A 26,628-nucleotide genomic window follows, 5' to 3' on the forward strand; every position below is an offset into this window, starting at 1 on the left:
GAAGTCACGTCATAGCATGATACATCAATTATTGAACAACTTTGAAGTGACAACATAGTTGCATTTATTGTCTCATCAGGTTGCTGAAACTATTTCAATGTAAATGGTTATTCTATAAAGCTTCCCTGAGTATGAATTCTTTGAGTCGCACTGTCTTCTATTACCCTTTCGAGAGATGTTAATAAACTTGAACCATATCTTTTACTTATTCCTGATGGCCACCAAATATACGCTTCTACCTATTCTATAAATTGAGACAGAGACTGATATTCGTTTGCTTTCTATCAATAGTGAGCGTCTTCATAAACTTATCGATAACAGAAAAGGAAGGGCTGCTCGATCTATAATGCTGCAATGGATCAAATACGGACCGTTGCTGTATTAAAATTAGTTGAACAGTATTAATAAATTGCAGTTGGAATTTTGCTGCGCATGATTAACTTTATTTCTCAAGGGATATCTTAATTGTTTTGTCCGTAGTCAATGGCACGCATAGCTGTGTGAAGTGTGTGAAATTGTACTAACAGCTATAATGAATCTTGTACAAGTATTATACCTTCGGTAACAAAATAACTGTCTCCTTTAAGTAAGCTGAAAAACGTAAAGACTTTATCTGCTCTCATGCTTCAGGGGGAAGCAAGAAATACGGTTTGTATCTTTTTCGTCTTGACACCAATTCAATTATGATAGCATAAGATATAATGTCGTTCGTGCACTTGTTGATGCTACTAAATTTTCTTATGGTTAGGATGATGATTCTATTGTGTATGAGAACTGTGTAGAAAACTTGCGTTTTAGATCTAAGGTGTTTAAATATTGCTCTTAACGAAAGCCTTCAACCTATTCACGAAGTATGTCAACAATAGAAGTATTACTGTCGAGCTCGTATCAGCAATATGGAATGAGTACAATGCAATTATAAGGATTTGAACGGATGAAAGCTTTTTTACAACTCAAACCGATACGCGCTTGATCAATGATAATAAGAGTAGCAGTTGTATTCTTTACAAGCTTAAACTAATCTTTTACGGAAGTGGAACGGTAATAGGATGACTTGTTCCTCAGCTGACAATTTGCTTCTTTCTCTAGAATAACTTTCAACAAATATGGTATGTATGCCCGTACTTCGTCGGTACTTGTAGGCTTACCGAAGCAATGTCCAAAAAACGCCTTTTTTGGATGTCAATCCGTTGAGAGTACCTCGAATAATCATGTTATTAAAGTATCATATTCACTAAACTTAAAACTCTTCTTTTTCGATGAATATGTACTCTAATGTTTACCTTCTATGATCGAGCTGATAATACAGGGTCATTCATCAAGAAAAGAAGATATTATCAAATGGTGTAAATATGTCTTTACTGTGGAACCTGAAGTTGTCATGCTTATCGTTAAAGCGTGAGATTACCATCGTATGATACATAAGAATCTCCCATTTGTTTTCTATACTATATAACAGCGTGATTAAAGATAAAACAAAACTACATGCAAAAAGCACTATTCAACACGCTCATAATTTTGTTGCCAAATACAGTCGAGTCATAAAACTATACGATCATACAAAGAAACAAAGAAAGAATTACAATTCCAAAAACCAGTTTTGGTAGGCCTGCATAATGTCAGAATAAATAAAAGATGAAAGAAGAATTGAAAGTAAGAATAGCATAATTGCTGTTGAAGTTTTTTATCAAATATCTACTATTCTTTGCACCTTGTTGCAATCGGACAAATGTTCACCCCGGTATTTAATCAAGAACTCGCCATTGTCTTTCCATGTTACTGTTTTATTAACAGGACAGCCCTTGAATAATGAAAGAACGATTCATTAGAGAGTCCATTAATAGATTGTTCTTGTAACAGTTTACAGTTGATAATGGAGAGAGCGAAAGGCAAACAGAAGAGAAGCTTACCTTAGTGCTATTAGAGCATTTATAGTATACACTTTTGTTACCAGTCTTCTTCTGTACGGTATTACCGTTATTCTTCCAGAAATAACCGTCGTTATATGGGTATTCACGTGTTTCTACAATTTTTGTTATAGCTTGCATTTCCCTTCTCCTTCGAGGTCTTAGTGTAGTATTGGTGGTAGTATTATCGATACCTGTTGGAACTGGCGTCATAGTCGGTAGAATATCATATTTGAAAGGAGGCGGCATGGAAGCAGGTGCAACATCTTTCTGCTGTTGCTGTATGGATGATGGTGATGATATGTATGGATTGGCGTTATTGCTAAGTGATACACGCGCCTGTTGCTGTTGTGGCTGCTGGTAATGAGGGTATATAGAGGATAGACGTTGTTGGTTACCTACAGTGTGCTTATTTGACTGTTGCTGGTTCTGAAATAGTATTGTATCAGCACCGCTAGGAGAGGTGGGATAACTAATCCAGATCATGAAACAACGAATGCTGAGTAAAATTCCTATAGACGGATTAACTTATTAAACATAGGGAACATACCTATTTAACGCTGTGAAGGTTGGTGTAGCTGTCACAGGTGTAGGTACTGCATTTGTTGTGCTTGTGGTTACTGTACTGGGCGTTGTAGGTGAAAATGGACGGTCAACAAACTCGCCGGGCACTGCTGCGCTTCCCTTAAAAGAAGAGCAGAGTACAGATTCCCGTCTGAACGCCCATTGCTGCTGTTGTGATGTTAAATATGCAACATGGGTATTGGAAGTACTGGTGTTGTTTGTTAGCAGAACATCTAAGCTTGGCCGAGATTGAAATATTGATCTGCCGTCTATCGACGAGCTACTACTTAATGGAGGAGTAGACTGCACAAAACTAGTGTTTATATTGTCATTGTTTGAAGTTATGCCATGTAGAGTTGGTATATTAGAATTTTCATTGCTAAGATTGAGTGTAGTATCATATTGGTGTTGCTGATGCTGGTATTGATCCTGTTGTTGTAATAATATGAGGTCCAGCTCCTTGGCTCGTAACTTGGCTTCTTCAGCCCTTCTTTTGTCCTCTTCTAACTTACTTAATAAAATGAGTTTAAGTAGTTCAGGATGTGCTTGGTAACTGTAAATGATATCCTGGAGGTCACCAGAGATCAAGTTCTGTTGATACTGTTGGGACTCTTGGCTCATTTCTTTTGGCAATGAATCCTGTTGCTGTAACGGTTGTATTCCCTGTTGTTGCTTTGCTATAGATAAATGGCTCAAATTATAAGTTTGCTGCTGTTGCTGTGGCTGTTGATGCTGTGGTTGATGTTGCTGTGGTTGATGTTGCTGTGGTTGATGTTGCTGTGGCTGCCGTTGCCTGTTCAAAAGAGGGACCTGTTCATGATGATATAATGGTATCGCTTTTGCGGACATAGAAACTTTTGTATTGGTGTTGTATTGAGTTGCAGAATTAGCCATAGTACACACAATAGGAATGGGAGCGAAAAGAAGGGTCTATGAGTTCAATTACTTAATATGATGGAAGAAACAGGTTATTTTGGTTCAGTAAGTTCCCGCCCTTTATTAGATTTTCAATCGCTTTTCTCAGGGTCATTTAATACCAAAAAAATTTATCTCTCCGCTTCTGTAGCGTGCAATATACAGAAGGTTACATCGAATTCAAGAGGTGTGGGAGCATGCGGTAATTAATTTGTAATCGCCAATCAAACAGTCTGTGGAGAAACCGAGAATGTTAAGCTTGCAGAGTGTTGGAATAGACTTGACAGTAGTGGAATCACTACTACAAACTTATAGGGCAAACGAGTGACCTTTTGAAATAGGAAAGATTGTTTATGTAAGCCTCAAATAAGTGCTCGATAGAGCAATTGAAAATGGTAATGATACCCCTCTTATCACTCTTCTTCCGCTTTGTGTATGTGAACCGAACCCTTTTTCTATATTTTTCCATGGTGATATTTTGAGGCTTACGAATCACCCGTTGCAGGGTCTTCAAGCTTTTTGGTTTTTCGTCCATCGAGATATACTTAATATGGCTAGGTCAAATGCTTTGACTGTTAAAACATTCAACTTACTTTTTTTCTTCCTCATCGAAAAGCCCGAATTCATGGCTTGAAAAGAAGTACAGAGGAAAGGGCTTTAAGATTATAAAGAGGAGGGAGCGGGGCAGGCAGCAGTTTATCGCTTTATATACAATATTAGGTAAAGCAGTAAACCTTGACTTTACTTTTTTGAAATGTTGATTTAATTGGAACTGTAAAATTCTGTCAAATCGCTTGATCATATGATGATCGGGAATAAGGGTTTGTGCCATCTTGGGACATTTTCGAAGGACAAAAGCAGTGCTTTGCCCATTTTCTCATTAATCGAGTCTTTTGCAGATCCGACCCAAACTATAAATAACTTTACAAATAGAACTATCAAAATCTTTCAGAACGGAGGTACTGCTCGGATAGCTATGGTGGATTTGTTATTGTGAAAAATCTCTCTTTTAGGTTGCATTTGTTTGCCCATAGTAGGCTTGGGGTATTCATGTAAATTGCTTAGTTTTCTGGGATCGAGAGATCGACCTTGTTCTGAAATACAGAAACCAAGAAGATATACTGATTTCATGCCTATTATGACATTTTTCGGGATTGAATATAAGATTACTCCTGGTGAGAGCTTGAATGGCCTGCTTAACGTGACTAAAGTGCTCTTCAACAGAACGACTAAAGATACAGACATCATCTACAAAGTGGTGAGTAAATTGTTTCATATCCTTGAATATGATATCCATTACTCGGGAGAATTTGCTAGTGAGTGTTTGGTGCCAAATGGTGCACCAACATGGTGATAATGAACATTTCTGTGTGTGAATGTAGTTTTGTGTTGATCACGTTCATAGATTTGGAAGCGATTGAAGGCACTTTTTAAATCAAGTGTAGTGAATACAGTTGCACCTTGCATATCATGAAAGATATCGTTGATGAGTGGAAGGGGATATTTATCTTCCTCTATGAGAATTTTATTGAGTTCTCGAGGATCAAGGCATACACGATGAGCAGTGAGGTTGCTTTGAGCATCTTTTTTCTTGCTGATAGTCAAAGGGTTGTTAAAACCTGTTGGTGTGTTAGACTTCACAATAGTGCCTTCTGATAACCATTTTTCTATATTGTCATCCACTACGGACATAAGTGTATCTGCAATGGGATACTGTTTCCTATAGGCTACTTTACCTTCAGGTGTAGACAAATGTACCACACTTTCAGGTAAATTACAAAATGAATTCTTTTCAATTTTCTGGTTTTCATCAATATACTTTTGCAATGCAGATAGTAAAGTTTTATGTTGCAATTCAGTACCTGCATAAGAGATCTTGGGTTGGTATTCAAGATCATCTATAGAATCATCATGGATAATCTTGTTGTCATCCCAATTACTACACCTGTTAAGGTTACGCCAATGTGTGGCATAAGATCTTTGCCAATGATGGCATCCATGCTATCATCATGTAATTCAAATACGTCAAAGGCATGTTGACAGACATGGCCATTGTACGAAATATTAAGCTTATTGGTTTGGCCTAATCTTTTAATAGTGTTGTGCTTTTGTGCAAAGACAATATCGCCCTCAATCTCATTCAATTTAAGATTCTGAAATGTTTTATTTGACTTCAGAAGACTTCTATTTAGGATTGATATATCCGAACCAGTATCCAGAAGAGCCATCAGTCTTTGACCTTAATCATCAGATTTTTGGTTTTTGAGTCTATTCAATTCATCATTGAATTCATCAATATCGTCTTCATGAAATGATTTGTCAGGATGATGGTCCATGTCAATCATGTCAACGTCGTGTTCCTGTAGATTATAATTTTTATCCTGTTTAACAACCATGTTGACGCGTTTAAATTCGCTGTTTTGTTTATCATATGAAGGAGTATAATTCCTATGATTATTACCACGATTGTTATTCGTATGAGACTTGAAATTGCTGTTCTGCAGCTTGATGTATGCTGCACAATTGTTTCTGTGTGCCAAACTAAACGGCTCTTTGTTGCAATAGTGGCAAATATTGGTCATAGACAACCTGTTATGAGGCGCCCAGCGAGATGCATTACTGCCATTAGGACCATGCCTGAAAGTCTTTTGCATCTGAGGATTATGATCATCAGCTGCATGCTTACGTTTTCTATCATAATGTGTGATGACATCATGACGACTCAAAGAATTATATTTCTTATTGCCACTGCTAGCCACATCATTAACTGATGTTGATTTCGCTTTCTTATCCCTTTTTAAACCTTGTGCGTAGCTGTCTTTGTTACCAAAAGACGCATAAACCTTTTTCAGTTCATTGCTGAGCATCACCTTATGTTGGTTGAAGAGTTCTGCAGTTTCTCTCCAGGTCGCGGAAAAAGGATCTGTTTCATCAGATTTGTTGCCAGTGAGAATGTTGATTTAATCAAATATAACTATCCTAAACTGCTTTGGTAAACTGTTAAAGAATAACATTACAACCAACTTATTATCATTAACTTCCGTAAGCTCGTCAAAAAGATTTGTGAATCGGTCAACATAGTCCACGAAATCTTCATCAAATGTTGGTGATATACGGAGTAACCGTAATCCCTTTTGAAAGTTGGTCGTCTGTATATCAAACCTTTCAGTGATGAGTCGCTTCACTTGCGTCCAAGTGAGCTCCTCCTTATTTTTTTTATATTTTTCTTGTACCAACTAAAAACTAAATCAGGACATGCTGTGAATGACATACGTAATGCACTAAACCATTTATGTTCAACAGACTCATCTGTCATAAAATGAGTGAAGACACTTTTAAAAGTAATGAAAAATGCTTCCAATGATGGATATGATGTTCCATTGTCGTTTTTTTTTTTTGGATCACCATTCTTGTTATTATGGACAAGAGTGGCGTCAATGCTGGTAATTCTGAAGTGCGGTATAACGCCTACAGGAATTGATTTTTTCCATCAAATTGGTTGATATACCTTGCTGACGATCAGCATGGGCAGTAGGCTTAGCGCCTCCCCCCGAATGCAACATGTTGTATTGTTGCAACAAGTCATTGCGTTGCTGCGTTAATATTTGCAGCTTCATGCTGGTGCTTTTTATATCATCATCATTTATAGCATCACATAACATTTCATTTAGTTGCATGATTTTTTTGTTGAGTACTGATATGTTACTCTTTATGTTGACATTGAAGTCTAAGTCCTCTTCTTAAGGCTTAGCATTTTCTTCGATAGGGCTAGTTGCATTATCTGCATCACCCATGTGACAGCTTCCATGAGATCTCTCTCAATTTCTTCTTCCAACGTGAGTTCGAAGTCCAAAGGATTTTCTCTCCCACGCAGTTGTTGATCAATGTAGAACAACTTGGGTGAAGGTCTGCGACCAGAAGCAACGTCAACAAAGTCGGGTCTTTGATCCCCAGTTGAAATGTTGTTGTTGTTGTTGTTGTTGTTATGTTCGGTGTTCATCGAAAAAAATGTTGTATTTGCTTAATTAAAGATTTATAACTGTTGTAAATCGATGACTATGAACTTAAGTGTCTTTATTGTTCTTCAGATGAAGTAGAAGGATTATTTACTTTTTTAATGGGAATTATATTATTTGAGGACGCGTATGCTAATCACTAATTTCAGGTTCAGATGCTTATTGTGTGATTATTATACTTAGGCCTGTATCTTGTTCTATGTTGCATAACCTATATTAGATGCAATGTAGATAGACCGTGGTAGAATGTATTCTCTACCTGGTTTACGTACTCGAGTATTGTAGTTATTATTTCACCAAACACGTCAGTACCGTGTGTGTACCGAGTGTGAACCGTGTGTAAACCGTGTGTGAACCGAGTGTGCATTTAGTGTGTACCAAGTGTTACCGTGTCGTATTTGAGGGTAGATGATATACAAATATTAAAGATATAATTCACTTTATGAAGGATAAAGATGAATTATACAATATTGCAAACCAGAAATAATTAGAAACTACATAAACTCTAATATATGAGTACCGTGAATTAAGTGTTGTGTTTAATTGACAGCATCATATGAGATGTGGAGAACTCGTATACAAATTATACAAGATCCTCACACCTCATTACTGCTGAAATAATATAAAAAATAGGAATCGATATAGAATAAGTGATGATTCTTATACGAGATCAGCTACCTCGTATAAGAACAGGTTGTCATTTAGGATATATAGTTTACTTATTTTGCTATAATACATCAACGTTGGTACTCAACCAGGCGTAATCGATGGCAATCAAACAGACGTCTTTATCTGTGTCAATTAGGTAGCTTATCAAATCTGGAGAGTAAACTTCATAAATATTGCAAGCTATACTGTCCATGTATACTACTCTTGCATACTAACCTTGTGTGTTTCCGGATGTGTTGCTTAGTTCAGTAAAGACTTTTGCATCATTTGTATCACGCGAAACAATTGCTCAGAGGCAGAGCAACGACAAGAAACAAACACCTTTTCAACAAGTGATCTGTTGATCAAGCAATCTACCATCCTTTGCAGAAGTTTGATTCTTGTGCTCTCGTTCTCGCTGCCTGGTGATTTTCTGACGTAACCAACGATCGAAAACATCTCCTTTTTCAGATTCTTTATATGGCTCTGATAGTCTGCAATATAACTAACAATTCCCTTGACCAAATTGTCTTGAAGTAGAGTAAGCAACATACCATAATCACACGTTAACTCATAGCTTTACCTAAATATCTCCTCTTTAAAACAAAGACTTTTCTTAGTCTGATATTTGAAATTTTACCGTTAACGTTCCTCCTTTCTCTTTTGATAGGAACATTCAACATTAACAATTTTTTCGTTTTGCACCAGGTTCCAAACGATTGGATAGTTTTGTCAATCATCAGATCAGAGTACAAATTAACTATCCCAAGTACGTACTCCTTGTTGATGGGCTTTTCTTCATAAGCTGTTGTGATATTTGTAATTGATGTTTGGTTTAGTGAACGCGATTTATAATTGATATGAAATTGTAAGGTGAAATGAGTCTCCTTAGTCCTTTTATTGTACACTGAAAATCAGAGAGGGGAGCGGTCAAAGCAAACTGAGTGTTTGTATTTAAAAAAGAAAAAATAAAAAAAGTCCTCGTTCCTTAATTTCTCAGCCAGTAATAATGCAGCATTTTATATGCGCATCTTTAGAAATACAAGATGACGTGTACAAGTGTTATTATGATTCTATGATCATAATAACGAGTCAATTGCTTGAAAGTGTGTCTAATTCGTCTTTATATATTATAGGAGGTATGGAAGTACCACAGCTGTTTCTTCAAGTGAAGCAACAGGTACGAAGACCGTGTTTAGAAACTGTATCAATTGGACTTCGGTTGCTAAATTTATTTGGTTAACGTCAAACTAAAATACGTAGTGGCTATCATTTCACTTACTCAATTGGAGTATTTCCTCCTCATTTTCTTGAGACTTTGCAGCATATCTCTTGTATGAATAGACATCGCCGAGGATTTTTGGCAAGGGAACCAAAACTGGTTTTGTAGGATCTTCTAACCAGCAAACATCTGCTCCACCAACGTCTTCTCCAAAATCCTCTATTTTCTTCAACAATGACTTATAATTCTCCTCCGTGCACTCCTTGGAAAAGTACATACAAACAGCTTGCTTATGGGAGATGAACATTTTAATACTATAAATTCTATGAAAGGGTATAAGAAAAGATAATCTATTTGGATACATTCAGAACTTATCATTTATTTCAGCTAGGTACATTTGGTACATACTTGGTACATATTCGGTGCATACTCAGTGCATACTCGTTACACACTCGGTACATACTTAGTATCGGAAATATGGCCCAACTGGTTGTACAAAGTTTTGTTCCTACATAAACTATAATTGTGTTCTGCAGTTGCTCTTTTTTTCTTGGCTCAATTTAAAAAAGAATCATATTAATTAAGGTAGCAAAAACATGAGTACAGGCTATAATAGTACTTAAATACGAATACATGAAGTACTGTACTTATTCTACGAGAGCGAAAGGATCTTTGTTGGTATCAATTTTTCATACTTTATTTATCGAATTTGTACTACTAAAATATATAATATATGGAAAATAGTAAAAAATTTTTAACTTCATCTTCTTGAATGAGACAGTAGAAAGAGCAAAGAGAATAAGAGAGGAGTGGTGGGCGAGAACAACAAAAATCCTTTCGCTCTCGTATAATAAGTACAATACTTCATGTATTCGTATTTAAGTACTATTATACTTCGAGCTCAGGATCTTTGTTGAGAATCCAGAGTACTAGCCGTAAAATTATTGTTGGTAGTGACTGAGATACGGCAGATTCTTCGAAGAGAACCTTACTGGACCAGTTTCCATGCACCACGGTGTCGTCTACGGCGACGCCTGCCTGAGCTGCAAGTGTTGCCCCTAATGCGCGTGCCTTTGGCAAAGGTGCTTCAGGCGCACGACCTACATGCTCCATGATAGTTCTGATATGCTTGGATATACGTTCTACACCGATAGCAGCATTGTGATCTTGTAAGGATCGAAAGAGAGCATTGATCTTGATATGTGGGAACGCCGGGTGTGGAACCATACAAGGGCTTGAAGCGAACCGTTGACGATAAGCGGCAAAGGCTTCAACCGGGCACAAAAGAGGATTTGTATGTGGATGAATGGTAATTGGCTTGGAAATTCGTGAGCCTTTCCGTTTTTCTTTGGGTGCTAAGACCAATATACGCAAGATATTCCCAGCCATGATTCAAAAAAAGACATGGCCATTAATAATCACACCTTGACTTTGGAGATTTTTCTTATGACGAAGTACAAGACGATTACAGACCCGCTTTCCTTGATCCAGGGCGAAGATCTGTCTTCACAGCGGCAATCGGACTAGATCATAACAAACATCAAGTACGCAGCTGCTCTATCAAGGAATATTATCATATGACCGGAAGTACCAGATACGCTGCAAAGCTGGAAAAGAAGAAAGCAGGCACACTTAAAATGATCGAAAGTGGTGTACCAACCGTCAAAACTTCTATCATCGAACAACATGACCGTCATGTACAATATATGTTGCAGCACTTCGAAGCCTTGTTTTCTTTTTACGGCGAGAGAGCTGCTGAAGACAGATTTCGTTTATACCAGGGTCAGGAGCGTGCTGCCAACAACATGGTCAATTTGCTTATTAATGGAACCACAAAGTACAATAAGCAATTGAGGTTGAAGAAGAAGAAAGATCGAAGCAAGTGGCCAAAGAAGAATACCGACAGAATGGCCTTTTGTAAACGTAAAAAGAAGAAGAAAAAGAAGCAAAAGGTTCCAGAAGAGAGGAAAGAAGCAGATGCGAGAGAAATAAGCGATGTTCTCGCTAAGAAAGATAGGTAAGGTTTTCAAAGGATAAGCAATTCATCCACTATTCGCAGAAATATTGATAGGATTCATGCTTTCTACAGCAATTCCCTGAAGAACAAGTGGAAGCCTGAACCCTTTAGTGTAGGCGACACTAAGAAGATACCTTTAATTGTCGTTGATAATGGCATGTTCGGGGAGAGCACAGTGCCCATCAAAGGCCATAATACTGGTGTCGTGGGAGTTCTTTGGCGTGCCTTGAAGCGAAGGGAGGCTGCTGGCGATTTACTGACGATAACAATTGATGAATACAAAACCTCTCGAATATGCAATAATTGTCGTTCCAACAATCTTGAAGCATTGAAGACAGTACCCGGCCAAAGTATCCTTGCCTGCAAAACCTGCTCGATACTTTGGAACCGGGACGTCAACGCTGCTAAAAACATGTTGGCAATTAGCGTTTCGATCTGGAAGTCAACGGGAAAGACCTGCGGAGTTTTCTAGAAAATCAAAATCACCCGCAACAACCACTTAACACCATCCTCTAATCGCCAGCACGAAGCTGGTTTGATTTTTACAGGTAAGCGTCTCAATTTTTGTGTAGTGATCTTGAAACTATAACTTAATGGTCTCAAAAATTTACTTTTTTCGTTTAGTTATATTGCGGCGTCGTCTAAACCCAAAGCTAAAAAACTGTACAGTAATTCACAAAAGTTCAGAATCCGAAAGGTAGCCGGACTGCATAAACATCATAACGACCCGATTTATCAACAACTGGGTGGCCTCAACCTTTTGCAAGAACCAATTAAAACATCCCTATCATATTCTACCATGTATCAGCTCTCTAAATCAATCACCATTCATAAGATTGTCGTTTGATTTAAAAACTACTATAAATTTAGTCCAGCCCAAATACTATTGGTAGCGCTTCTAACGATATACAGAAAATTTCATTGATTAGTACTGTATCATTTCAGCCTACTGTTTTTTATGGCGTCGGATAAGTCTCCACATTATCACCCTTCTCAGATCGCCATTACATCAGTAGTTTATCAGCCACGAAAATTCACTCGCTTGTTATTCATTGTTACCATCTATCTGCTATATTCAGATAATCACTCTAGTATCGCTTATTGATCAATTGCAACAGCAAGCACATTTTATGAACAGGACAGCTATAATATGAACCGACGGTTGGGATCACTTGCAATTAATGGTAGGGCTGAAATGCTCACCATTATATAGCTAACGCTTCCTTACCCAGAGATGTCGTTTTCGACCTAGGGCCTTCCTCAATATTGTAGCAGAACAAGTTTCGCAAATGTAATTTATTAAAACACATATAAGACTCAAAGAAGGACTCAGAGAGTTTAAACCAATAATCTATATCTTCGCAGTATAATCAATAAAAGATTCAGATGGATCGTAAATGTTAAACAGACTGAGATTTCGTATGGAGGTTTTGCTCCACAGATGAATAGCAAGTGTTGTTATGAGATTGATAGGTTTTCATTTATCGTATCTATCTGGTATGCAGTAACGGTTTGAGCATAAAAAAGTATATTTATTGAATCCAATCATGGGCAAACAGATGTTACTTTATTTTGATAAGTTATGCTATTATAGAACGCACAGGATACATCCTTTTTGTGAATTTTGAAATGCAACAGTAATTACCTATGTAAGGCACACCTCAGGAAATGTTTCATTGCCTCTGTCACCAATGTCGTTAACGCTGATGCCTGAACGCTGAGAAGGAACATAGAATTTGTGCTACTTACATTCCATTGCGTTCAAGAATATGAAAAATATCCATAATCAAATGCATATCATTACCAAATTTGTGATAAAAAATGTTGAGCAGAAAGCACACTTTTGCTTAAAAGAGTCACTATTGAAATAAGCTGCAATGTCTTTATCATACAAAGTGCAGGCTGCCCTTTCAAGCCTGAAATTGAAACATTTGATTTCGCCGGGCTCATAATAGATCTGCCAACCATTTGCTGGTAAGGCAACCCAAGATCAAAAGAAAAAGACGGCAGCAAGCAAGACTTTTTAAAGCCCGCAAAAGGCTTCGATTTTTTTGTGTACTTTGTAATGGAAGTTGAAGGCAGCTTGAAGCCCGTTCTCTTTTAACTTACTGGTGATTTGTACGTATACTTCAATAATCAATTTGAGAAAGGATCAATCCATCATACATCTGAATGAATCGATCCGTTTAGATTGAGTTGTGATGGATTGAAAGGATTGTTAGGAAAGCAGGACTAACCATATTTTATCTTCCTTTTTTTATTTTCCTTCAAACCTTCAATTTCACTTTACCAACATTTCCAACATTGACCATTCGATTCTCCTTCTTGCTCATTTTATTTTCCAACAATAATGAACAACTCTGTTTTGGATTGACGTACATTTTCATATTTATGTTTATACACTATCCAATTCCATTGGATCGTCTTAATTTTTGATCGATTGTGCCTTGGAAACAATTTTTGTAGATCATGGTTTTGAAGCACAACAACCAGTTGCCTAACCAGCACTTCCGCAAGCAATGGGCCCGTCGTGTCAAGACTTGGTTCGATCAAGCTGGCCGTAAGAAGTCCAGAAGAATCGCACGTGTCCAAAAGGCTGCTCGTATTGCCCCCAGACCCGTTGACGGTCTCCTTCGTCCTGCTGTTCGTTGCCCCACTGTTCGCTACAACATGAAGTTGAGAGCTGGCCGTGGTTTCACTCTTGAAGAACTCAAGGTAAGAATAGTTAAAAAAGGAGGAAGCTGATTACGAGTTGTTCATGGAGAAAACAGATAAAGGGGGAGACAAAGAGTGGATACAGATTCCTTGACAACTCAAGTAGACTCGCAAAGGGAATTTTATGACTGATCTTTATGAATTATTGCAATGCTGGGAAAAAATAGGAAGCTGGTATTCGTCGTAAGGAAGCCCGTACTATCGGTATTGCTGTCGACCATCGTCGTCGCAACAGATCCAACGAATCTCTTGAACTCAACGTTCAACGTTTGAAGGCTTATAAGGCTAAGCTTATCGTCTTCCCCCGTAAGGCCGGTAAGGCCAAGAAGGGTGATGCCGAAGCCTCCGAAGTTGCCGCTGCTGCCCAATTCCGTGGTCCTCTCTTCCCCGTTGAACAAATCCCTGCTGCTCCTGAAGCCCGTGAAATCACCGCTGAAGATAAGGCTGTCAATGCTTACGCTAAGCTCCGTGCTGCTCGTGCTGCTGCTCGTACTCTCGGTATCCGCGAAAAGCGTGCCCGTGATAGAGCTGAAGAAGAAGCTAACAAGAAGAAATAAAGTAATCCAACTTTTTGTGTTTCACTTGTTTAGTTTTATATATAAACTCCTGTTTTTATATTCTGTTACGCCGTTGTCTTGTTTGCCTTTGTCAAATTTACAATAAATGATGTCTCTTTTTTGAAAAATAGAGTGGTTTCTGGTCTATTAAAATGTTTCTGAATTTTCAGATCTGTGCTTACACCATCCTACAGAAACCAACGGAAACGGACATCGCGAGATGATGTAAGCTATATTTCGTAAACTACCAAGCTGTTTAAACTCGCCTCTATCAATTCTCTGGACATACAGGGATTTGAGAAATGATAAGTGCGGGTAAACATTTGAGAGCGACTTTAAAAACGGGTGTGATATGTCGGATGTAGGCTTAATGATTACTGTTGCCTATGGCTTGCTGAAAAATGCGTAGCCAAGGTTTAATGATGGAGAAGGTATTTCGGCTTTTTGCAGTTTGAAATAATTGCTTCAACAAGCACAGGAATATTTAATGAGAAAGTCGACAAACTTTTGAAAGTAGAATCCACCCCTCACATGCGTTAACGTTAGGAAACTGTTGCAAGCATACGGCGCCTTGACAATCATACCTATTTGTCATAATAAATAGTACTTATACCCGATTCTATCGTTTATGCACATCAAATTGGCTCCTATTGTATGGCTGCCAGTCAAAACCAATATCATTTTTTATCGTTTCAACCATACATCTGCACTTAGAAAAGGCAGGTTTAATTAGTGCTCCAAAACCATCTATTTCTGAACCTACAGCATCGAGAACTTATAACGATGCCTATCCATTCAACAACACAATGAAAGCCCCTCTGTCCTTGGGAAATAGCAGGAATCACCCTAACGAGAAGGGTAAGATGGCCTTTCAAAAGACAGCAACAGCAACAAGGAGAGCATCCTGGAAACGCAGACCCTCTGCAGCTACTACTTCCTTGAGTGACTTTGACAGACAACAATTCACAAGCTATTTTAGCATGGAAAAAGACAATCGTTTACACTTGAACGGGAAAATCATGGATAAAAGCAAGCATTCCATAGCGATCAAAGAGGAAGAAGAGGAAGGAACAGACGATGCTCGTCTGTCGGCATCCACGGCAGACGCCTATCCTCAGCAGCATGATATTGCAAAGTATTATAGAAGATCTGTTCAGCTTACCGAGCAGTTAAAATCCTCGGAAAGGAATCTACTCGCTTCCATCGCACGTGACAATGAAGATCGTATTGTTCAACTGCAAAACAAAGTCGATGATATGAGTGTAGAGGTAGCAAAACAGAAGAAGGAGATCCAGGAATACAAAGGAAAAGAAAAGAATGGTCTAGAACAAATCAGTGCTTTGGAAACACATATCCTAAGCATTCAGAGATCAGAAACGGACCAAAGGCAAGTGTAATTATCGATAAAGAACCTATTTGATGAAAAGTGCCGTAGGTATTCCCCTCTTTTTTTTCCCTTTTTCCTTGCTGTTTGTCTCAAATCTCATCGTCTCCCGCTTCTTTAAGTGATCTGTGTATCTAACATTTTGCCTCTTTATCATTTTTTTAAGGTGCAATAGGGATGTTTTATTAGCGTATTTTGATTTTGAGCAAACGAATGGAAAAACAATGCGTTGAGCTTGTAGCATCTTTGGTTTTTTGGGCGAATACTACTAGATGTATCAAGAAAAAAATGTCTTCCGACTGTGTCCGACATCTTGAGTGAGCTTGGAAAAAACAAATTGGCTTGCTATTTAAAGAGAGAGCGCACGATGGAGTTTACGGCTGCCGAATAACCAAGATGATAATCTGCCGCGACTTCGTTCTGCACGTAATCAGTGTATCTCTCTACTTCCTGAGTTGTTTGATCGATGACTGCAGCATATGTATAGCCGATGAATGTAAGAACGGTGAGATAGATCGCTAGAATAGCTTTCATTTTTTCAGGTGTGGCGTATACGTTGTTTCCGAAAGTTGTGAGTGCAAAAGCATATTGAAATTAAAGAGCAAACTGCGTGTTTAAATAGATGATCGTATTCTCCTTCCCTTAATAGCATGGCTGCGTTTGGGGGGAATGGGTTTTCTCTCGTAGAGGTCGACTGTTATGCATTTTACCCCTGTACCTTTACACCGGTTCATAATCTATTGGCGTTACTGAAAACAAAAAGGATACACTCCTTTTTGTCTGCTCCTTAAAAAGCGTTAAGTAAGGTCCATCCGACTCGTACTTTTAACCCTTTTCAACCGTTTTCCTTTATACGAAAGTGGGAATATTTCGGTGGAAGACGTGTTGACAATAGAGAAAACGTCTCTATTAAGTCAAAAACAAAAAAGATTGAAACATACTATGAAATATAAATTGGAGAGGATAGATTCTCAACTATTCTTTTCACAATATATAAAGCAAAATGTACAAACTCATTTATATAAGAGTCGGTTCTCTGGTCTCTCATAACTATATGGCTCATAACTCTTATAAGGGTCAATTCTTAATGCAACATTTTGGCATTTGGCCGAAAAATTCATGCGGTACGTTACTGTTGATTGGCCAGGGAAAAAAAAAACTATAGAGTGTCACTGTCTAAATTGACCACAAAGCAACAGCAGCTTTTCAAAGATAAGAGGTCGATCTGGTGAAATGACCGAGAAGATTTCCAATGTTGACGACGATCTTCACATTCCGTACTATGAAGTTCCTCCTACGTACGAAGAATTTTTAGAAAATCACCTTATTCCCAATAAGCCTTGCATTATTGGCCCTGCTTTCATCGATAATTGGAAGGCTAGAAAAGAGTGGATTGTGCCTGTGGATAATTTAGATGAAGTAGCCGAGAATATCCGACCCAAATATAAACCTAACTATCAATATATGCGGAAGCATTTTGGAAGCGCTGAAAGTCAAGTCGCTAAATGTAACCAACGTCATTTCACGGATCAGTGGAGAGAGTCCATGTCCTTTGAACAATTTGCAGATCTATGGGAAGCCGATGACGGTAAAGAGTCTCTCTGGTACTTTAAAGACTTTCATATGATGAGAACGTTTCCAGACGACAAGTTTTATAAAGTTCCCAACCTATTCGAAGGTAAGGAGAATAGCAGAATGAATCGAAGAAAAAAAGAAAAGGAAATCAGCTTTGTCTGCCTTTCACATTTGGGCTTACCCTTTAGCCCTGTTTTATTTCTTGCACTTTAAACAGATGATTGGCTCAATGAATATTGGTTACAGAAAGGCGATGATGATTATAGATTCTCTTATATTGGAGGACATACAACGTTCACGCCTCTTCATGCTGATGTTCATAGGTATAAAGATAACAATTTTCTCAGAATTAGCTGGTCAGTGAATAACCCGACATTTTTTTATCAGATCTCATTCCTGGTCAAGCAATATTTGTGGTGTAAAGAAATGGACGATGTTTCCACCAAATCAAGAAGAGTGTTACAAAGACAAATATGGAAATCAAGTATATGATGTCCGTCACGTTGACCCAGACCAGTTTCCTCGTTTTAATGAAGCACGCAGAGTCGTCATCTATCAAAGAGATGGCGAAACCATGTTTATTCCTTCTGACTGGTTCCATCAAGTGGAGAACATTGGCGCTGCTATATCACTCAATCACAATTGGATTAACGCAAACAATATTATGCATACTTACCGCTCACTCAAGAAGGATTATGACGACTGCAGGAAATCCATTGAGGATATTCAAGAGAGTGTGGACGAGGCCGAGTTTCTCCAAGAATGTCAGAAATTACTGCTTATGCATGCCGGATGGAACTGGCGTACATTTTTGTCCATGCTTTCCTGCGTCGTCAAGAATAGATATAATGCTTTAGTTGTAGGCAAAGAGCTATCGAAGAATCAACCTGACTTGACGTATCAGATGGATAAGATAGAAGAAGTCTTGGACAAATGGTTTGAAGATGAAGGTGGTGATCTCGTAAAGTACTTCAAGGCTGAAGATGATGTGCTGTATGATGAGTACCAAGATTTGAAGCGAAATATAACCAAGATACGCGAGCTTCACGCGCTGAACCATTCATAGATGTCTACAACAACCACTTCATCATTCCCAAATAGAACACATTTTATGGCTACTGTGTCGCCAATGTCAAAAGCTATACAATAGCGTTTTTATTGTAGACATTATCAGAAAATACTTTATGTCTTTAAGAGCTACTTTGTAAAAAAAAAAAAAAAAAAAAAAAAAAAAAAAAGAAAAAAGGAGAGATCAACAATGTAGCTAATGCAGTCAAAAGATTGAATTTGATTTCGGTCCACTTATTTACAATGATGGAAAAGTTTACATCAGGAATTACTTTTGTGCAGTGGATTGAAAGAGGACAGCCGCTTAACAGCTTTGTAAAGCAACACTTGCAAAAAAGTAAAGGCATTGGGTACGAACTGATAACGTTCACTTGTCAGATCATAGCCAGTGTAATAATATGACAAAAATTTGCTATGTTTACTGCAAGCATGCCTAATCACTTGTAGTGGCTGCAATATCTGATAGAGAGGATTTTGTGCTTAGGCTTTCTACATAGCGTTCTAACTGGCGGCTTTCTTTAATGATCCGTCATTTGTGAATGTATAGAATAATACCTTTTTTTTTTTTTTTTTTTTTTTTGGCTTTTTTATTTTTAGAGAAAAAGGGGGTCTACATCAATATTTTCTTAAACATGCCATCGCCTACAATTTGCTCTAGACCTTTGCCGAGACATTCCTGCTTTACAAAATCTTTTACTTTTTCTGAATGAATACCAGCAATACGTACAAGCACACCCCTTCCTTTCAACACAGGGCTTACGGACCACAGCACTTCTCTGTCTTGTGCTGATTTTAGAGAGTTTGGCAGCAGTCTCATTTCTTCCGACTTTTTCTGTATCGAACCTACGGCATCCATCAAAGCTTTACTGTTCTTTTGCTCTTCCGACACATCGTCTTGCTGCTGCTGCTGCTGCTGCTGCTGCTGTGATGCAATCATGATTAAGGTAGCAAAACAAAGGTAGGGATTCAAGCGAGATGCATAGGCCGTTTCATCCGAATGCTGTTGTGGCTGTTGTTGTTCTTGCAGTTCCTTCATATAGGCCTCATCTTCCAACACCATTGCATCTTTGATGACGAGTCGTGACCCAAGATGCACATGGATGCGACTTGAATAATGACGAAAAGACCAGCTTTCACCTCGTGTTATACGACCACTCGTAAACCAATCCAACAATATCAGCTCGGAGGAATCGTCGGCCAAGTGGATCTCCTGACGTGATTGGAATGAAGAATGGCGGAAACAAGTGACGGGATCAGGGATAACAAAGAGAGAAGCATGGGGTTCGACAGTATAATGGATCAGTTGAACGGAAGGGGCTACTTCAGCAGGTGCCGGGTGTATCAGGCTACGGAGCTTTTCAGGCACCCAGTTGGCAAGATGCTTCACAATGGATCCAGCGGATAAGCCGCCTTCTTGCTCTTGTTGAAGCGAGGACAACCATAAACGTTGATGAACGCGATCTTTAAAGATCTTGGTATTGCCCTGTGTCATGAGAAGCAATATGGCATCTTGTTTCACTTTGACTTCCACATCGAATGTGTCGCCACTAATAACACCACCACCATAACTGAGCATGTAGACAACAGCTAATCGATCAGCATGTCCTGTGGTTGGGATGAATTTGAGAGGGTATTGAGCATGAATGCGCTCAAACTTGGATTGCTTGTTGAAACACTGACAGATTAAAATGCCTTTGCCTGGTTCATTGTCAGCTGCTGTCTCAAAACGTTTCATTGAATTCTTATGGGCTTTCTTTAAAAAAGGGTGGTAAAAAGCAGACAAATATGCTTCCACGCATAATGGGTGGTTTTATTTTTCCACCTTATTGGACCATTCACGTTACTCATTCATGTCAGTTTTATGTAACCTTGGGCTTTTAGATCAAATGAAAGGAGAGCAGAAACTGGAAAAAAAAAAAAAAAATAGTTGAAATTATAGAATTCGTAAAGAAAAGGGGGTGGTAGATCATCGCAGAATCGGTCCATGAGATTTATTGATATTCTATGCAGTGGCTATTACAGTGCTTTTGAATTTGTAGAGAGACTACAATTACGCCTGTCACTATTGGAATTCGTTCATCACACTCTCATTGGAGAAAGGGAAACGGTTAATGCAAAAAATGGGACTTTTTCTTTTTTGACGTAAACGGGGTTATTTGGTAGAGCGATTCAGGGGGGGGGAGCAAAGCTCAGACATAGTTGAAAGACATCGTCATTTCCTTAGCCAGCAGAAATTCTTTGTAGAACGATTCGATTTCAGTTGGAGGTTTTCTCAGTGTAATCAACATGAATAGCGCATTGATAGAAGGAATCTTTTATAAACATTCCATCTTCTGTCCCCTGTTCATTTTATTTTGCACGTTTCTAAACTTTGGACCCAATCCTCCACTCATTTCCTGAGCAAGTTTTGTAAACCCACTGTCTTGTGCTTGTAGTCACGAAGAGGACATAGAACCCATGAGTCATTTTATAGGAAAGAAATGAATCAGGGGGTAGATAAACGGTGTGGAGACTGATTTCGGTCGTAAGAGAAAAGCAAGCAAACCAACTTTGTTTAAAATGCCAGCATTTTAATGACTGTAGTAGAGTGTTTGTCAATGAAGATGCATTTTCCACCCAGTGTTACAGGTGGTTGCTTCCAATAGGAAGCTTACATCTACTATGGCAACACAGCCCATCTTTTTATATGGCTCAGACAGGAATAGTCCTCATACCCACTGAGATGGACGGTAAGAGGCGAGATGGAACGTAGAGCAAACCCTAATGGAAATCCAAAACGGGGCTTCAAGAAATGTTTATGTAAAGCACAGAGGAAAGCATAGGAAGAGGAGTGACATGGCAAAAAACTGATGGTATTTATCCCCTGATGGTAAATGAAAAGAGGGTGAGGGATTGGTAATGCTATTGAGTCATCCGGAGATCATGCGCAATCCTATTCACTCTCTTATTGGCATTCATATGGGTAGGACGCGTTTCAAAGTGCTATTGCTCGGGATGTTCTTCTTCATAGCTATTCAATTGAACTCTCGACTGACTATAGTCGGTCAGACATGGTTTATGCATCCACAATTGGAGTGAGTTTCTTATTGCTCGTATTTTGTGAGGCATACAAGATATATACATCTTTCGTATCAGCCCATACAGTCAGGGGGCTACTGATTCGCTTTATCAGAGAGAACAATTCTACATTGATAGACAATTTTTATACGTTAGCAAACGCGTCCTACCCATATCGATGCATGCATTATCAATGAAAGAGAGTGAATCATACTGCGCATTATGTCTGGGATCTTTTCTAGCTATTCTTGAACAAGCACTTTGATAGAATTTAGTTTTTATTTTCGATGGCAAAAAAGAAGAAAAGAGAATAGAGTTCTGACCGTCATCCATCCGTCATCGCATTTGAACACAACACAGTGACCTTGGTTGATGATGACTGTCTACAAGATGCTAAGCGTACAACCAGAAATCAAACGTTGATACGTTGAGGATGAAGACGAAGCCCATGACCCAATGAGTGGCACTTTTGTGGTGGGGTTGGGTTGCACAGACAATGAAGTTTTCATGCTTTGAGATACTCTATTCAATTTTTTTGGACCACCTTCACCACGGACATGTTACGACTGTTCAACATGAAAAAATGTAACCGCAACTCAAGTCTATGTATAAAAAAAGAAAAAGAGTTTAATCTCCATCCTGTTTTCATTTACCCTACATTTACTAGACATACGACGGGAGAGATACCCAAATCTATGTCCTATGCTTGTTAATAAGCAGCCACATCCTCATTGTCTGCGCATGCAAACAGTGACAAAAACAACAACTACGGATCCCCATCTGGTGAAGGGCATAGAGGATTCTCAGATTGTCGTCTGATAAAGTTTTTCTCAATCAAAAAAAAAAAAAAAAAAAAAAAAAAATTAGGATCTATAGATTTACATATATATATACACATAGTCAAGTATTATTAAGATTAGTAATAGTATGATAATGAAAAGAATTTGAATGCAGTTGTTAAAAAGACTATAGATGTATATATATAGAGAGAGAAAGAAAAATAAAGATATGATAGTAGTGGGTAGTAATAGTAGTAAAAATAGCTGTAGTTGGTAATAAGTAGTGTAGTATTATTGAGTGAAAAAAAAATAAAATATTTGAAAAAGTTGGCTCAAGTGGCCAAGACCAAGTTCTTTACGCCTTTTGGTGTGGTTTCATCATTCAAATGTTTCGAATTGTATTTCAAAGCGGATAAGAGGTTCGTGGAGCTGTATTCGCTGGTGAGAAGTCGACTGCGGCTGCTGGTGCTGCTGCTGCTGCTGCTACTACTACTGCTGTTGCCGCCGTGATGCGTGTTGGTTGAAGTGGATGAAGCTGATAAATTAAGAGTGGTTGGTACAGATTGTATGATTTTGACAGAGTTTTTAATGTTGATGGGCGAATTCTTGTAAAATGCGCCGTTTGGGTCTATATGATCGTACAGGATGATGGACACCACCATGACTTTCATACAGAATGCTGCAATTTGCGGGTTTTGGTTTCTATAGCAAAAAAAAAATAATGTAAGTGACGATAACTGTACGAACGGCGCTACTATGACTCACCTCTTTTTGCTCACGGTATTGAAGCATGTTGCCCATAAAGCTGCCAACCAATCACCTACACTCTTTTGCAATTTATTGTTATTGACAAAGGTCGTTGTTGTATCAATAATGCATTTCAGCATGGGAGTTGGATAAGCAATGAAAAGAGAGATGCGATTGGCTTGATCATCTTCTATCATGGCACTTCTCAAATCTGACATGGCATTCGAGTGACTACTACTACTATTCGTAGGATGGTTGTTGTTATTACTGCTACTACTGTATCTTCCTCTTTGCAACATACGTCGATAATAAGAAAAGTCGTTTTGTAATGTAGGGCTTCTCATTTTCAAATGATCAAATTCAAACACAAAATCAAGCAGTTCTGCAAATAACTTGGCTAAGCCTTGATTTGTTTCTAAATTCTTGTTGACATCTCCTTGACAAAGAACGCTTAATAATTCAGGTAGCCCCTCCTCTATATGTACAAAAATGAGTTTTTTTTCCCCCCCCGCCCGCAGGAAAAAACAAAAATAAAATAAAAAAAATAGGATGTTAATCAACCAAGTTCAACAAGTTCTCAAGACATTCATTCGATACTTTACGTAGATCAGCAGAATAATCATAGATTTCGCGCAAGATATCTACAGTAGGTGCAACAGCATCCCAAGCTCTTGTCTCGTTTTCGTGTGTAGGCTTGGCAATGGCATCACGAATTTGCTCAGAAGCAGGCACATAACTCTTTAAAAGAGATAATAACGTAGGACCTGGTCTGACTAACAAAGCAGAAAGTTTGTTGTACAACTGTAACTCATCATGAGAAGGTGTAGCGTCTAACAAAAAAAAAAAATAATTTAAAGTTAAAAAATAAATGATGAAAAAAGCTGGGTTTTTTTTTCTTTTTTTCTGTTTTACTTTCAATGTCGAAACCCAGTTCAGGTACGAGAGCTTCTCCAGGACGGAGATTCAAGCTAGAAATGAATTGGCCCATCTGTTTTCAATCAAGAAAAAAGAAAAAGAATGCGTTAGATAGTGGCAGATTTCTACGAGAGCAACATTCTCATTGAAATGACCTTTGCTATCGGTTAGTTGTTAAAATTGATTTTGGTGGTGTCTTAAAAGAAATGTCAAATGGTGCGAATGAAGAGAGATGAGGAAGCTGTCCTATGCTATGTCAATTTGGCGGTGAAAGGGCTGTCGTTAAAAAAGAGGGCTTTCTACGAGGAATAAAATAATAAGGAGAGGAAGCCTGGTTGGCAATTCTTGTATGAAGAAAGAAAAAAGAAAAGAGAAAAAAAAATAAAAAAAGTACAATCTTTATGGTTTATTTAGAAGAGAAGAATTTAGTTTTATTTACAAAATAAAAAAAAAAAAAAAAAAAGTATCACAGAAGCTTGTCTCTCCACCAATCAAAATGAACAAAATACATTACATACATAAATTGTTAGCATCTTTCTCTTTTTTTTTTTCTTTTTTTTTTCTTTTTTTGTTTATTTTTGTATCAATGTAAATCATCTATAAGCATTTATTTAGCTGCATTTTTTTTTTCTTAATTATGATGGTTGACTATTTGTTCTTGTTCTTCTTTCACGATTTCTATATTTACTGCCCATCGTTTTGAGCAGCATCAGCAACAGCAGCAGCAGGCTTGAAGCATTTTGGCATTTGATACACCGGTATATCCTCCTTTCTTTTATCAGCACCTTGTTCAAAATTAGGTGCTTTGGGTACTAAACCTAACAACTCAAACATCTTTTGGTCGTCTGTAAACTCGTTATTCGGTGTTGTTAACAGTTTATCTCCTGTAAAAATGGAATTGGCCCCCGCCATGAAACACAGGGCTTGTTCAGGTACAGAAAATCGCACACGTCCTGCTGACAATCGTACCATGGATTTAGGCATAAGAATACGTGCTGTGGCAATCATACGCACCATTTCAAAGACAGAGACCGGTTTTTGTTTCTCCAAGGGCGTTCCCTCGACGGCCACCAAGGCGTTGACAGGCACGCTTTCAGGATGTTGAGGGAGCGTTGATAATGTGTGAAGGAGACCGACACGATCCTCTTTTCTTTCACCGAGACCGATGATACCACCCGAGCAAACAGAGATGCCCGCTTTTTGAGCGTTGCTGATGGTTTCAAGACGTTCGTCATAACTACGCGTGGTGATGATTCTTGGATAGAATTCACGCGACGTGTCCAAATTGTGGTTGTAGGCTGTTAAGCCGGCATTTTTGAGTGCTTTGGCTTGTTCTTCATTCAACATACCCAAAGTACAACATACTTCCATACCCATGGCGCTAATCCACTCGATTGGATTTCAATGAATATCAAAAAGAAACAAGAGGATGGATTGTTTGTTTTTTTTTTTGCTTGCTTACCGAATGATTTTAACATGTTCTAAAATTTTGTTAAAGTTTGAATGACGACCTGCTAAATCTCTCCACGCAGCACCCATACAGAATCTTTTGAGAAAAAAAGAGAGATCATTAAAGATATGCCCCCGATCACAAAGCCCCATCTGCTGTTTTGCTTTTTTACCTAGTACTACCAGCGTCTTTGGCTCTTTGAGCAGCATAAAGGATAGAATCTGAATCAAGCATTTTTTGAGCTTTCACCGACGTTTTATAACGAGAGGATTGAGGACAGTATTTGCAGTCTTCTGTGCATCCACCTGTTTTGATGGAAAGTAGAGTGCATTGTTGCACTTCGCGAGGATTGAAATTCTCTCTATGTGTTTTAGCCTATATAAAATGCAAAAAAAAAAAAAAAAAAAAAAAAAAAAAAAGGTGTGTGAGAAAGAATTCTCAGAATCCCGATGGGCATTTGTAACCTTACGCCGTAATACAACAAGTCCATCAAGGGAGAATCGTATATTGCTTGGATCTCCTCTCTTGTCCAATCATTTCTAAGAATGCCTTCTGTTGCTGCTTTACTGTTCAAAGCATGGAAGGCAGCGGCGGATAGAGAACTAGCATCTGCTGCCTTTTGTTGTTGTTGTTGTTGTTGCTGTGGTTGTTGTTCTTGTGTGGTGACCGCTGCAAGTCTCGTAGAGAAGGACGTTGTCAGGTACCGTTCAGCAACAACGAAATGAATGTTCCTTTTCCGTTTCAGCGCTGCTGTTGATGTTTTGTTGAAAAAGAAAAACCGTAAAGCTGACATGATGAAATAGAAAGAAATGTGTTTTTTGCTGTTAATGTAAGGTAAAAGGAAAAATAAAAAAAGAAAAAGAAAAGGGTCAGAGAAAATAGAAAAAAGAGAAAGAAGAGATGATGATGGGAAAGGGAACAATGGCTTATACGCTTATCTAAAGTCGTCTTTTTATCAAGGACCGTTTTTTTTTTTTTTTTTTTCTTTTTTAATCGTTTTTTTAATTTATACATAGTTAAATCTTACAAATCTGGCCCATCTATCCATCCACTTGAAATAGTTAGTGTCTCTCTCTCTCTCTCTCTCTTCCC

The 26,628-nt window shown here is 38.2% G+C and overlaps 11 protein-coding genes across 11 annotated transcripts; 4 read left to right on the top strand and 7 right to left on the bottom strand.

The window, feature by feature from the left end:
• Nucleotides 1-1,687: 1,687 nt before the first annotated feature.
• Nucleotides 1,688-3,092, bottom strand: BDF20DRAFT_903932 (uncharacterized protein; the record flags this gene model as incomplete). Its single annotated transcript, XM_053082960.1, has 3 exons — nt 1,688-1,801; nt 1,911-2,067; nt 2,458-3,092. 3 exons carry the CDS (start codon nt 3,090-3,092, stop codon nt 1,688-1,690), a joined length of 906 nt encoding a protein of 301 aa, XP_052940330.1.
• Nucleotides 3,093-7,926: 4,834 nt separating this feature from the next.
• On the bottom strand, nt 7,927-8,980 carry BDF20DRAFT_20949 (uncharacterized protein). The gene is made up of 3 exons (XM_053074925.1): nt 8,634-8,980; nt 8,288-8,580; nt 7,927-8,221 (listed from the first exon to the last, which is right to left on the bottom strand). Exons 1-2 carry the CDS (start codon nt 8,788-8,790, stop codon nt 8,312-8,314), a joined length of 426 nt encoding a protein of 141 aa, XP_052940331.1. The 5' UTR covers nt 8,791-8,980; the 3' UTR covers nt 7,927-8,221; nt 8,288-8,311.
• Nucleotides 8,981-9,180: 200 nt separating this feature from the next.
• BDF20DRAFT_908885 (uncharacterized protein) lies at nt 9,181-9,579 on the bottom strand (the record flags this gene model as incomplete). Its single annotated transcript, XM_053083527.1, has 2 exons — nt 9,181-9,275; nt 9,333-9,579. The coding sequence occupies 2 exons, from the start codon at nt 9,577-9,579 to the stop codon at nt 9,181-9,183; spliced, it is 342 nt and encodes a 113-aa protein (XP_052940332.1).
• A 581-nt stretch (nt 9,580-10,160) lies between these two features.
• On the bottom strand, nt 10,161-10,661 carry BDF20DRAFT_908886 (uncharacterized protein; the record flags this gene model as incomplete). The annotated part of the gene is made up of 1 exon (XM_053083528.1): nt 10,161-10,661. The coding sequence occupies one exon, from the start codon at nt 10,659-10,661 to the stop codon at nt 10,161-10,163; it is 501 nt and encodes a 166-aa protein (XP_052940333.1).
• An 89-nt stretch (nt 10,662-10,750) lies between these two features.
• On the top strand, nt 10,751-11,421 carry BDF20DRAFT_842520 (uncharacterized protein). Its single transcript, XM_053079507.1, has 3 exons — nt 10,751-11,261; nt 11,282-11,284; nt 11,336-11,421. The coding sequence occupies exons 1-3, from the start codon at nt 10,850-10,852 to the stop codon at nt 11,338-11,340; spliced, it is 420 nt and encodes a 139-aa protein (XP_052940334.1). The 5' UTR covers nt 10,751-10,849; the 3' UTR covers nt 11,341-11,421.
• Nucleotides 11,422-13,750: 2,329 nt separating this feature from the next.
• BDF20DRAFT_842530 (ribosomal protein L13e) lies at nt 13,751-14,685 on the top strand. The gene is made up of 2 exons (XM_053079508.1): nt 13,751-14,004; nt 14,172-14,685. The coding sequence occupies exons 1-2, from the start codon at nt 13,759-13,761 to the stop codon at nt 14,559-14,561; spliced, it is 636 nt and encodes a 211-aa protein (XP_052940335.1). The 5' UTR covers nt 13,751-13,758; the 3' UTR covers nt 14,562-14,685.
• A 271-nt stretch (nt 14,686-14,956) lies between these two features.
• Nucleotides 14,957-16,184, top strand: BDF20DRAFT_21016 (uncharacterized protein). The gene is made up of 2 exons (XM_053074929.1): nt 14,957-15,992; nt 16,112-16,184. Exon 1 carries the CDS (start codon nt 15,368-15,370, stop codon nt 15,956-15,958), a length of 591 nt encoding a protein of 196 aa, XP_052940336.1. The 5' UTR covers nt 14,957-15,367; the 3' UTR covers nt 15,959-15,992; nt 16,112-16,184.
• Nucleotides 16,185-16,933: 749 nt separating this feature from the next.
• On the top strand, nt 16,934-18,721 carry BDF20DRAFT_842532 (uncharacterized protein). The gene is made up of 3 exons (XM_053079509.1): nt 16,934-17,623; nt 17,738-17,843; nt 17,908-18,721. Exons 1-3 carry the CDS (start codon nt 17,179-17,181, stop codon nt 18,584-18,586), a joined length of 1,230 nt encoding a protein of 409 aa, XP_052940337.1. The 5' UTR covers nt 16,934-17,178; the 3' UTR covers nt 18,587-18,721.
• A 444-nt stretch (nt 18,722-19,165) lies between these two features.
• Nucleotides 19,166-20,491, bottom strand: BDF20DRAFT_21067 (UreD urease accessory protein-domain-containing protein). Its single transcript, XM_053074930.1, has one exon. The coding sequence runs from the start codon at nt 20,321-20,323 to the stop codon at nt 19,199-19,201; it is 1,125 nt and encodes a 374-aa protein (XP_052940338.1). The 5' UTR covers nt 20,324-20,491; the 3' UTR covers nt 19,166-19,198.
• A 1,990-nt stretch (nt 20,492-22,481) lies between these two features.
• Nucleotides 22,482-24,522, bottom strand: BDF20DRAFT_842543 (uncharacterized protein). The gene is made up of 4 exons (XM_053079510.1): nt 24,084-24,522; nt 23,774-24,001; nt 23,190-23,646; nt 22,482-23,126 (listed from the first exon to the last, which is right to left on the bottom strand). Exons 1-4 carry the CDS (start codon nt 24,157-24,159, stop codon nt 22,757-22,759), a joined length of 1,131 nt encoding a protein of 376 aa, XP_052940339.1. The 5' UTR covers nt 24,160-24,522; the 3' UTR covers nt 22,482-22,756.
• Nucleotides 24,523-24,612: 90 nt separating this feature from the next.
• On the bottom strand, nt 24,613-26,445 carry BDF20DRAFT_842548 (uncharacterized protein). Its single transcript, XM_053079511.1, has 4 exons — nt 26,006-26,445; nt 25,709-25,911; nt 25,549-25,632; nt 24,613-25,467 (listed from the first exon to the last, which is right to left on the bottom strand). The coding sequence occupies exons 1-4, from the start codon at nt 26,327-26,329 to the stop codon at nt 24,771-24,773; spliced, it is 1,308 nt and encodes a 435-aa protein (XP_052940340.1). The 5' UTR covers nt 26,330-26,445; the 3' UTR covers nt 24,613-24,770.
• Nucleotides 26,446-26,628: the final 183 nt, after the last annotated feature.

Source organism: Mycotypha africana (genome assembly GCF_025528875.1).
Source record: "Mycotypha africana strain NRRL 2978 chromosome Unknown BDF20scaffold_1, whole genome shotgun sequence".
NCBI lineage: Eukaryota > Fungi > Mucoromycota > Mucoromycetes > Mucorales > Mycotyphaceae > Mycotypha > Mycotypha africana.

Coding starts and splice junctions, on each gene's coding strand:
- BDF20DRAFT_20949 (XM_053074925.1), bottom strand. CDS start 8,790: ATGATTGACAAAACTATCCAATCGTTTGGAACCTGGTGCAAAACGAAA. Junction 8,581..8,633: donor TTTAAAGAGGAGATATTTAG/GTAAAGCTATGA, acceptor CTCTACTTCAAG/ACAATTTGGTCAAGGGAATT.
- BDF20DRAFT_842520 (XM_053079507.1), top strand. CDS start 10,850: ATGACCGGAAGTACCAGATACGCTGCAAAGCTGGAAAAGAAGAAAGCA.
- BDF20DRAFT_842530 (XM_053079508.1), top strand. CDS start 13,759: ATGGTTTTGAAGCACAACAACCAGTTGCCTAACCAGCACTTCCGCAAG. Junction 14,005..14,171: donor TCACTCTTGAAGAACTCAAG/GTAAGAATAGTT, acceptor GGGAAAAAATAG/GAAGCTGGTATTCGTCGTAA.
- BDF20DRAFT_21016 (XM_053074929.1), top strand. CDS start 15,368: ATGAAAGCCCCTCTGTCCTTGGGAAATAGCAGGAATCACCCTAACGAG.
- BDF20DRAFT_842532 (XM_053079509.1), top strand. CDS start 17,179: ATGACCGAGAAGATTTCCAATGTTGACGACGATCTTCACATTCCGTAC. Junction 17,624..17,737: donor AGTTCCCAACCTATTCGAAG/GTAAGGAGAATA, acceptor CACTTTAAACAG/ATGATTGGCTCAATGAATAT. Junction 17,844..17,907: donor CTTCATGCTGATGTTCATAG/GTATAAAGATAA, acceptor TTTTTTTATCAG/ATCTCATTCCTGGTCAAGCA.
- BDF20DRAFT_21067 (XM_053074930.1), bottom strand. CDS start 20,323: ATGAAACGTTTTGAGACAGCAGCTGACAATGAACCAGGCAAAGGCATT.
- BDF20DRAFT_842543 (XM_053079510.1), bottom strand. CDS start 24,159: ATGGGCCAATTCATTTCTAGCTTGAATCTCCGTCCTGGAGAAGCTCTC. Junction 23,647..23,773: donor TGATTATTCTGCTGATCTAC/GTAAAGTATCGA, acceptor TTGTACATATAG/AGGAGGGGCTACCTGAATTA. Junction 23,127..23,189: donor AATACCGTGAGCAAAAAGAG/GTGAGTCATAGT, acceptor TTTTTGCTATAG/AAACCAAAACCCGCAAATTG.
- BDF20DRAFT_842548 (XM_053079511.1), bottom strand. CDS start 26,329: ATGTCAGCTTTACGGTTTTTCTTTTTCAACAAAACATCAACAGCAGCG. Junction 25,912..26,005: donor TGGACTTGTTGTATTACGGC/GTAAGGTTACAA, acceptor CATTTTATATAG/GCTAAAACACATAGAGAGAA. Junction 25,633..25,708: donor AAAGACGCTGGTAGTACTAG/GTAAAAAAGCAA, acceptor TTTTCTCAAAAG/ATTCTGTATGGGTGCTGCGT.